Source organism: Pinus tabuliformis, chromosome 2_1 (assembly GCF_031772625.1).
Source record: "Pinus tabuliformis cultivar Carrire ecotype Pingquan chromosome 2_1, CPIR1, whole genome shotgun sequence".
NCBI lineage: Eukaryota > Viridiplantae > Streptophyta > Pinopsida > Pinales > Pinaceae > Pinus > Pinus tabuliformis.
The window spans coordinates 697,404,204-697,415,299 of record NC_142299.1 but is presented as its reverse complement, the minus strand read 5'-3'; the positions used below and the strand labels follow the sequence as shown (position 1 = coordinate 697,415,299).

Below are 11,096 nucleotides of genomic sequence, written 5' to 3'. Positions count from 1 at the left end.
ATCTGTCCTCATTAAATCTGTGCTTAATAGTCTTCCCTTATTTCAGTTTTCTGTTCTTCTTGCTCCCTCCGGGATTCTCAGAAAAATGGAGGAGATCATTCGGAAATTTTTTTGGAAGGGGGGCAAGCAAAATGAGAAAAAGTTTTCGTTAGTCAGATGGGATTCCATCTCCAAACCGCTCTTGGAAGGAGGCTTGAATTTCAAAAATCTTGGATATCAAAATATCACCATGGGAGCTAAGCTCATTTGGAGAATTATTGCTCCTAAACCTGGCTGGGCTCATATAGCTCTTTGGAAAAAATATTTTAAGGGCAAGCGCTCCCGTTGTCTAGACCATCCTCTGCTGCTCCTGAACTCGCCCTTCCAGAAGCTCTGCTCAAAAGCCTGTCCGCTTATAAATACTCATGCCTTCTGGGTTCCCGGCAATGGAAAAAGGATCAACCTTTGGACAGACAGAATTATGAACAACGAGCCGCTAGGAGACTGCCCCTCTCTCCATGCGTTGCGCAGTTGGATGAACAATGCTGGAATGCATTCCCTGTGGGATATCTCAGCCTGGCAGGATTCACGCCGGGCTGGCTGGAAAATAGAAACACCCCCAAATTTGGCTATAGAACGCGAGGAACTGCTCTCCAAGCTTCATGGATTGGCCCCATCGCGGATGCGAAGTAGGGATTCTAGAGGTTGGGGTGTGCAGGCTGGTGGTTATTCCATTGCTCAAGGATACACCAAGCTGTGCGAGCGCCCCCATGTGGCCACGAATCCAAAGCCTTGGAAAGGGATTTGGTACCACCCCTCTCTGCCAAAAATTGATTTTTTCAATTGGCTATTATGCCACTCCAAAATCTTGACTGATGAAAATCTGCAAAAGCGTGGCTACCACGACCCTTCAAGGTGCAGACTTTGCAAGGTAAATCATGAAAGCTTTTCTCATTTGATGCTAGAATGTTCCTTCACTTTGTAGATCTGGTCCACGCTGCTGAATTCTTTGAGTTCCAGCTTCGAGTTGCCTTCTTCCACTGCTAATTTTTTTGACAAATGGCTGCAAAGGTACCCTGGTCCTCCCCCAAAAAACAAAATTATTAGAGCTGCATGGTTTATCCTCCCTAAAATTACCTGCTGGCAGATCTAGCTTGAGCGAAACAAAATGATTTTCATAAATTGTGAGCAGAACGTCAAGCTAGTGGATGTTAAAATCAAATTCTAGTTAAAAGAGTGCCCGAGAGACCACAAAGATGATTTAAATCTCACTTAGCAAGATAAAAATTGGGGCTCTTCGCTAGACCTACAGTTCCAAAATTTGGGAAAGAGCATCTCCCTCCCAAAAGCTTAGCAAATAAGGGTTACAGCAAACAAGCTCCAGGCATGGATTGCAAACCATCAGAGGCACTCTCTATTTTTTGATGGGGCTGCTAAGGGAAATCCTGGAAGAGCTGGTGCTGCAGGAGTTATATTAAACCCAGTTGGTTCTAGGATTTACAGTTTTTCCTGGGGCTTAGGCATCGCTTCCAGCATCCAAGCAGAGGCTTTGGCTCTTTATCAAGGACTCAAGATGCTGAAAGTGCTAAACATCAGGGAGGTTAATGTTATTGGAGACTCTCAAGTTATTATGAATTCTATCGTGACTCGTTCTAAGCCAAAGGACCTAAGACTAGCAAGGCTGATTCACAGAATTTCAGACCTTGGTGACTCCTTCCAAAATTTAAAATTTTATCATTTGTTGAGAGCCAATAATAAAGAGGCGGACACTGAAGCTAACAAAGCAGCCCTTCTTACGGTTGGTGCTCTGCTCAGAGGCAGACAGGAAATATGGGAACCAATCCCTTAATTTAGAACATTGTCATGTTTTATTGCTTTCTGTTAAATCAGTTTGTTTGTACCCACAAGCTTGGGAAAATCTCTGAAATTGATCACATAGTTGCAACTAAGAAAATATGTGAGCTAACCATAAATGTCACGGTCTTGCAAGGTTGTTCGGCACTTATCGCTTTAGACTCACCCTTTGTAATCCGTCCTTTGGCATTAAGGCCAAGTTTCTAATATATCCACTACCCATTTCTGTAAAAAAAAAAATGCAACTGATGTGAGGAGGAGATTCTAGCTCTACAAGTTTTTGGAAAACTCCATTGAATTGACCAGCAAATGATTGGTATGAAAATTGTCCAGTTTTTGTTCAAAAGGAAAAGAAATTATTATTTTATTGATTTTAGATTTTTAAATCTGAAAATCAATTTTTTATTATTATCCAAATTTGCTCCTGTGTCTTGAATTTATGTTATCTGCTCCGCTTCAACACGCTTTTTGGCCATGATAAGAATATCCTCACCCAACAGAACTGAGCCCGCAACTGCTGTTGCTGCAAAAGTAATCGCATTGGTGACAGGCACTGCAAGGGAGATTGGGGTGTCCCCCAACATGAAAAAAACCCAACTGAAGCCGAAAAATTAACGATGAAGGGAATGGAGTATTGCCATACACATAGGAGATCGATCCAATGTTCTATATAATCAATTAACCATCCAAATCCGAACCTCTATTTGGTTATCGCAAATTTATTTTTCGTCCCTGTAGGCCCCTTCCTGGTAGACTAGTGAATATCTCTCTCACCTTAACCATTCTTCGTGCATCCCCGCCTCGACAACACCTCTGCGAATCTGTTGGATCTCCCTCGCCAGAGGTCTGCGTTTTGATTCTCATCGTCCCTTTCCCTCAGAGGTCCACGGCACCAGCAAGCTCCACTGCTTTCTGGCCTTCTATCTGCTAAAAGATCTAGGAAACATGTCGTAGAAGCGTGGATCTGACGGCAAATTTGGCACAGAAGATCTGAGAAGGATGGCCATGAAGCAACGTGAGAAAGCCAACAAAGCCTAGAAATCAATATTAATGCTTTGTAGGAGCCAGCGTGAAGCTAGCAAAGTCCGGAAATCAATATTAATGCTCTGTAGAAGCCAGCGTGAAGCCAATAGAAGCCAGCGTGAAGCCAGGAGAGCCAGCGTGAAGCCAACAGGAGCTAACAAGAAGCCAGGCCAGCGTGAAAACCAACATGAACCAGTCAGCAACCCACGTGGAAGTTGCCACCCTAAAAATCGATCAGAGGAAATTGAATGAATGTGTTAACTATTTTTTGCTCTGCGTACAAACTGGTTTTCGGTGCTGTGTGTTTTTACGTTTCACAAAGAAGATACGCATTGGCTTTACACATTACTTGTGCCTTTTCACATTAAAAAAAATGATATAAACATTACCTCCATTCACTTTTTAATTCACATTTAAGATTTTCACAAAGTTCTTTTAAATGAATGAGTTTAAAAGAAATTAAAAAGGAATTAATGTTAATGGAGTGATAAGGATTTTTCTCTTGTTTGTAATTTGTAAATTGGAGAGATAAGGAATTTTCTATTATTTGTAAAATAATATTTTTGGAGAAATAAGGTGAGTTGGGATTTTTTATTTAAAATTTGTAAATTTGGGTTCATCACATTGTAACTCAAAGTAATTTTACTTTGAGGGGGGTGACATTTTTTTTTACCAGGATTTGCAAGAGCATTATAAAAGTCAAATTTCGAAAGTTATCTTGTAAATTTTTTAGAAATTAACTAGAGCCAAGTGCAAAGTTCAATCATTTTTCTCCTGTTTCAACGACTATACGAGGGTCAAGGTCAAGCCCCGATAGATCATTTTTTGTGTAGTGTGTTGCATGTTTTGTTACCCATTTGGATATTTCTTTTTAGCCTAATTCTTGGTGTGAAGCTTCAACACCACAATGTCAAAGTCCATTAATTTGTTTTCTGATTCCGACAAACTTGAAGGCACAAAATCTTACAAAACATGGCAATGCCTCATCGAAAGCACTCTCATCTATAATGAAATTTGGCATGATATATGTGATGGTGATATTAAGCCAAATAAACCCACAGAAGCAGCTGCACTAGCAAAATGGAAGTTAAGAATGCCAAAGCATTAGCTCTCATTAAATCTTTTGTTAATGATGAAATATATGTCCATATAGCAAATGCTACAGATGCATGGTCTGCTTTGCGAATTTTTAAAGACTTCTTTGATACTCAGCCTGAATCAAAGAAATTTGATTTTCAATTAAAATTGTTGTAACAAAAATTGACTGAAGGAGGTGATGTTCTTGAATACATCTCCAAACTTAAGAATATTAAGCAGGAAATCATTAATGTTGGTTTTCAAGCAGTAGATGATAGTTTTATGGTCACAATTTTAATTGTTGGACTTCCTTCTTCCTACACACATTTTTGGAAACTCTACAATTAACTGGAAAGTTAGAGAAGCTAAAGTTTGATGAGCTCTGTGAAATGTTGACCCAACATGATAAAACCTTTGGGAAGAAGAAGAAAGTTGGTGAAGATGTTTTTTTCACAGAGGCCAACACTAGTAAGTCATCAACTGATAGTTCTAGAAGCAGAGGTAGAGGGAATTTCAATCAAAATCAAGCAGCACATAATGTACAAAGTCATGGTCAAAGCCAAAACAGAGGAAACAACTTTAACAGTGGCAACAGTTCAAGCAGGAGTAATTTTCAAGGCAGAGGAAACAGTCAGGGAAGAGATTATTTTCAAGGAAGAGGAAATAATCAAGGTAGAGGACAACCTCAAAACAGAAGTCAAAGTAGAGGCAGAGGACAGTCTCCAGGAAGAGGAAGAGACTTAAGTCAAATTGTGTGTCGAAGATGTAACAAAGTTGGACATTACGCTGAAGATTGTCGAACTTCTATTGATAAAATACACAAGTTTCATTAGCACTCAATACAATTTGTAATTGATCAAGATGATGATGGTTCAGAATTTGTCTTTACTTCTTCGTTGGCATTACAACTTTCCTCCTATCTTAAAAGTGATTATGAAGATGCTTAGATCTTGGATTCAGGAGCAACTCAGAACATGACTTGTCAATGTGACTTCTTTTGGAGTTTTCAAGATTTCCAACTTAATTCCATATTTCTTGCAGATGATACAAAACATACTCCTTATGGAAAAGGTGTAGTTAAATTTTCTCTCCCTGGCATTGGAGAAAAAATGATTTCAAATGTATGGTATATACCAACCTTTAAGAAAAAATTGTTATCTTTAGTCACGGTTCGACAAGTAGGACATCAGGGAATTATGGAAGATGGCTTAGTTAAGATTAATTCATTCAAACAGAGCTTGCAAACTGTGATGACAGGTTATGAAGATGGAAAATTATTAAGGATGAAAGGGACAGTTATTCCAAGGCATTTTGACTTTGCCGGGGCAGTGACTACAAGAATTTCACTTATAAGATTATGGCGTGTAAGATATGGAAATTTAAATTTTGATAGTCTTTCTCAATTGCAAAAACAAGGGGTGGTTAAGGGACTTCCAACTTTCAAAAAGGAAAATGCAAAATGTGAAGCTTGCATTTATGGAAAACAAAGTCGAGAAAGTTTTCCAACAAGTTCATGGCGTGCAAACAGGCCGCTGCAACTAATTCACAGTGATGTTTGTGGACCACTACAAACTTCATTTGGTGGTTGCAAATATTTCTTACTTTTCATTGATGATTTCAATAGAATGACTTGGGTTTATTTCTTAAAGCAAAAGTCAGAAGCATTTGAAAAGTTTAAAATTTTTTGCCAACTTGTTGAAAATGAAGTCAAAGAAAAGATAGGAACTCTCAGGACAGATAATGGGGGAGAATTCACTTCAAATGAATTCAAAACTTATTGCAGCGATAATGGCATAAGAAGACATCTTACAAATTTTTACACTCCACAACAAAATGGAGTAGTAGAAATAATGAATTGCACCTTGTTAGGAATGGCGAGATCTATGTTAACTTTCAAAAAGATAAGTCCAACATATTGGGCGAAAGCAATTCATACAGTTGTATACTTAAGAAAAAGATCTCCAACTACTTCTTTAGATGGAATCACACCTTATGAAGCTTGGTTTGGTTTCAAACCTCGAGTTAAACATCTTAGGGTTTTTGGATCAGTATGTTATGCCTTAGTTCCGAAAGAAAAAATAACTAAGCTTGACTCAAGAAGTTTGAAATGCACAATGATTGGATATTTTGATGAGAAGAAAGGGTGTTGTCTTTTGACCAATGGACAATTTATTGTGAGCAGGGATGTAATTTTTTATGAAACAGAGAGTAAGAGTGCTGAAGAAATAGAAAATCTTCTTCAAAAGTTAGAAACTAGAGGCAGTCAAAGAAAAGGAAATATGCAAAGTCAACCAAATTCACCAAATTGGTATGAACTTGATTTTCCTTCATTTGAAGATGATTCATCCAGTCCATCTACTTCAAAAACACCATCTGGATCTTCTAGCAGTTCACCTGCATCTCCCAGTAGCAGCAGTTCTTCAGACAATGATTCTCCACCACCATAATCTTCAACTGATCGACAAACATCAGTTTACATTAATCCTCTTTACAATGATGGTGACTTTTCAGAATCTCAAACAAGTGAGCATCAACTACCAAAATGGGCAGTTCAACTTTTGAAAGATGTAAGGCCTGATTAGCAGCATAAAACAGGAACAAGGAAGTCACACAGAAGTGAAGGAAATTTTGCCTTGATAGCCAATGATTTTACTGAACCTTCCACATACAACGAAGCAGTAAAACATAAAGAATGGCAACATGCTATGATTGAAGAATATCGAACAGTAATTGATAACAACACTTGGAAACTTGTTGATTGTCATCAAAATGTTAAACCCATAGGATGCAAATGGTTTTACAGAATTAAGTACAACCAAAATGGAGCACTTGAAAAGTATAAATCAAGACTAGTTGCTAAAGGTTTTGCGTAGCAGGAAGGCATTGATTATGAGGAAACTTTTGCTCCTAAAGCTGAATGGAACACCATTTGATTAACACTTGCATTGGCTGCTCAAAAAGGATGGAAAGTTCATCAAATGGATGTAAAAAGTGCTTTTCTCAACAGGTATTTACAGGAAGAAGTATGTATGACACAACCACTAGGTTTTGAAATTGAAGGGCATGAACATAAAGTTTGCAAATTGATCAAGGCTTTATATGGGTTAAAACAAGCTCCCCGAGCTTGGCATGCAAAAATGGATGAATACCTTAGGAAAGTTGGTTTTCAACGAAGTGAATCTGATGATACTTTGTATGTGTGACAATAGGGTAAATATCTAGTAATTCTTGTTATGTATTTAGATGATTTGACCATTACTGGAAACAATGATGATCATATTGCACAGGTGAAAACGGAGTTACATGCAGGTTTTAAGATGACAGATTTGGGATTACTTCACTACCATCTTGGAGTTGAAGTCTTCCAACGTCCACATCATATTTTCATTTCTCAGAGTAAGTATGCAGCAAAGGTTCTTCAGCGATTTGGAATGCAGGATTGCAAGCCCGTTCTTACCCCGATGGAGCAAAACTTGAAGCTTTCAAAATTTGAAGGGGGGAAATGGTGGACAGCACTACTTAGAGACAATTGATTGACAGCTTGATTTATTTGAAAAACACTCGCCCTGATCTATCTTATGCAGTTAGCATTCTTTCACGTTTTATGCAGGAACCAAGAGACAGCCACTGGAATGCAGCCAAAAGAGTTCTTCGATATATCCAAGGAACAAAATATTTTGCTCTTCTTTACACAAAGACTAAAAACTTTGTACTTGGTGGATTTTTAGATACCAACTTTTCCGAAAGTATTGACGATCGAGCATCAACATCAGGGTATTTAATGAGCATGGGGTCAGCAGAAGTGTCTTGGAGTTGTAAGAAACAAGCTACAGTGGCCACTCCTTTAGTAGAAGCAGGGTACATTTCAGCATGGAAAGCAGCATGTGAAATTGTTTGGTTGTGCAGAATTTTGTAGGACTTGGGCATTTCTCAAGTAGAAGCTGTTAGCGCTTGAAATTTCACCTCAGGCTGAGAAAGGTAAACCTCAAGGCAACATCAAACCACTTAGCCTCGTAGCTAGCCCTACGGGGCAGGAGAGGGCTCTCTCCGGTCTATCTCGGTAAAATCTTCAATGGATGAGATGAGCAACAAGGTAACACTGATTTTAGGCTAGTAAACTGATCAGAAAGGTTGATTTGGGGTTTTTAGGGTTTTTGGTGGCAAATTGAGGAAAAGGCAATTTTGGGTGCGGGGATTGGACACAGTTTCTGCAGGGGGTCCTTTGGGGCGAGGTAGGAGACAGTATTGATGCCTTTGATTGAGGTGGATGATCAGGAATGACAGGTGAAGAGCTAAGGAGAGCAAACAATAACTTTGAATTCTCCTTAGACAGTAGAAAACATTAAAATTAAACAAACTTAAAAGCAGAGCATGACAGTCATGAATTCTTACTTTAACACTTCATTTGTTTAATGTGCAGAAGGAAAAGAAAGGAAATGGTTCACATAACACACTTACAAGTACATAGAGAAACACACCATCAATACATGTAACCACAAGAATCCCAAAAAGGACTGCAAAACCCTGGTCTTCCTTAGCCAAAAATTGCAGAGATACAGTGAATAATACAATGATAGCTTCTCCCTCAAGAGTCCAACCATGAAAATGAGCAAGAAAGTACATAATATAGATCATCTAACCTCTTTCCCTGCCTCCATGGGTCGAGCTCACTATCCTAGGAGCTATTTCAACCACTTCTAAACTAAGCACTACAAAATAGGCAATCAAAACAACTTGCCTCTATAAGCTAGGAAACCAATTCATTCATTTAATTTTCACCCTTTTCATGAATGAATCTTCTAGAAGAGGTACATAAGTGTAAAAGTGTCATAAAAATACATTAATTACATCAAGGAGGATAACAATTCACTCCACAAAGTCAAACAAGGTCAAATCTGCGTTTTTCTGAGCTGTACACTGAAAATTTTGAAAATTTGCCTGACGGGTCGCGCGCCTCTGCCTGACGGGTCGCGCGCCTTTGGGACCACTTTTGGGGCACTTCCAGGTCTCCAAATGGGGCAAGAGAAGGCTTGTTGGAAAGGTCTATGAGTCTACTTTCCAACCCAACTGGAATTTTTGAATTTGGTAGTCATTTGCCCCTCCAAAATTGCAATCTCCCAAGACTGCTTTCTGTGTGTCAAAAAAGTGGCAGAAAGTCATTTTTTGCTTGTTTTTTGACTTTCTGGAGGCCCAAAACTTCACCAAATCTCTAGTCCATGGATGAGCATGTGTAACTTTGCATGAAAAATTTGGAAATGCTGCGTTTTTGCAAAATGGAGTCGCCGGGTGGAAGGGTCGCGCGGGGGGTGAGACCCGTTAATGGAGAAAACCTGTAAATTGCCTGAAAAAACCAAAATTTACCCAAAATGCTCAAAATTTCTTGGGATTTGTGCTGTGGCTAGGCTATTTAGTGCCTTGCTCCTTCAAGGAAGCCTCGGCCAAGATGTGGAGGGGATCGGGCCTCTTTCTCCGTTTTAGTGCCTTGGTCAACCGCCTTTGAACCACCTTCATCTTTGCCTTGCACACGTGCATCCGCGCCCAATAATGGTTTTTCATGTTCCTCAGCAATTTTTTATCTTGGTTGGCCTTAGCCAACAGCCTCTCCAAGTGTGCATTGAGCCGGATAAGCATGGACTCTCGCCCAGCGGGCAATAGATCACCGGGTCTTCTATTCAAGATGCGGTCTCCACGAATCCTCCACAACTCGTCAAGAACTTGCTCATCCTCCAACTGCTTGTTGTGCTGCTCTAAATATGTGATCGTCCATTGTGCCATCTCTAACTTCTGCTGCAACAAGCGGTTCTCAGCCTCCTTTTGCTGAATGGCCTCGTGATATTTTCTTTGTGCATAGTAAACTAAACGGTTATATGCCTTGTTGTAGTGTGCATCTATCTCAATAGATTTGTTGCAGTCTTCTATTGCTTCTGTGTATTTACCAACCTGGGTATGAGCAGCTGCCCTGTTACAATAATATACAGCATTATCCCCAGACAGTGATATAGCTAATGTATACAGATGAATAGCCTCGAAGTATCATTTTGAAGACATGGCTGCATTGCCTTGAATTTTGAATGCTTCACCAAGGACTTCATGTTCTGCTCTAGAAGAGGTTCCTGTTTTTTCCATTTCCTTCATAGTGTCTTTGAGTACACATTTAGCTTTGTTCAATTGTTCAACATAATCAGGAGAATCAACAGGTGTGTTTCCAAAGAAGCCAGAATTTTCCAAACCTTCCCGAAATTGCTCAAATAATTCATCTTGAGAATTTCCTCCTGCTTCTTGCATTCTAGGTTCCACAGAAACAGCTTCATGCACAAATATAGGTGTTTCTTCATTATTGATAGGCCTTGGAGAAATGTTTTCAGATGGAGTTGTGAGAGAAGATACTGCATGGTAGGGATTTGTTGACTCTTGCTCTCTACATGAATCCAATCCATATGACTTGAAAAGTTCAATCAATAAATGAGGTTGAAATTGCTCATATCCAGACCTTGTGCCAAGCTTTAAAACATCCACGAGACACTCTGTTGCAACTTTAATACCTTCAGTATCAACTCCTGGAGCAGATTCAACTGCAAGCTCGAACAATTCTGGGGTCATTTGGCAGCTTGCTGGCAATTTTCTATGGAAGAAACCCTGATGGGTCGCGCTCACTTCCAAATGGGTCGCGCGCCCTCAACGGGTCACACCTGTGTAAATTTTGCACTGGAAAAGCCAGCCTGATGGGTCGCGCGCCACTGACGGGTCGCGCGCCAGGCTCAACGGGTCGCATTTTTGCAGGAGGCTTTTGGAGGCCTTCCCAGTGTTGGAATGGGGTTCAGGATAGCTCGTTGGAAATTTATTTGAGTCTACTTTCTAACCCAACTAGAATTTCTCAATTTAGAGTTGATTTGACCTGTCAAAAATCAAATCTCCCAAGACTGGTCAAAATGTGCCAAATGAGGCTGCCTCAAGGAAGAGTGTTGTTGCAGTCAACTTTTGAATGCCTTCCTCAACCCCAAATTGAGCTCATGATAGCTCATTGGAAAGCTCTTTGTGTCTAGTTATCATTTTACCTATCAAGCCAATCATTTGGCCAACCAAGCTAGGAGAAAACTTGATTGTCCCAAGGTCACTTCAGAGGTGTCTTTGATTCTCCTGAGGCAACGGTATTCTTGACATTT

General features: G+C 39.7%; 1 protein-coding gene across 1 annotated transcript; it reads right to left on the bottom strand.

Moving 5' to 3' along the window:
* Nucleotides 1-2,270: 2,270 nt before the first annotated feature.
* Nucleotides 2,271-10,533, bottom strand: LOC149202507 (uncharacterized). The gene is made up of 3 exons (XM_089401611.1): nucleotides 9,980-10,533; nucleotides 9,716-9,892; nucleotides 2,271-2,430 (listed from the first exon to the last, which is right to left on the bottom strand). The coding sequence occupies exons 1-3, from the start codon at nucleotides 10,531-10,533 to the stop codon at nucleotides 2,271-2,273; spliced, it is 891 nt and encodes a 296-aa protein (XP_089257737.1).
* Nucleotides 10,534-11,096: the final 563 nt, after the last annotated feature.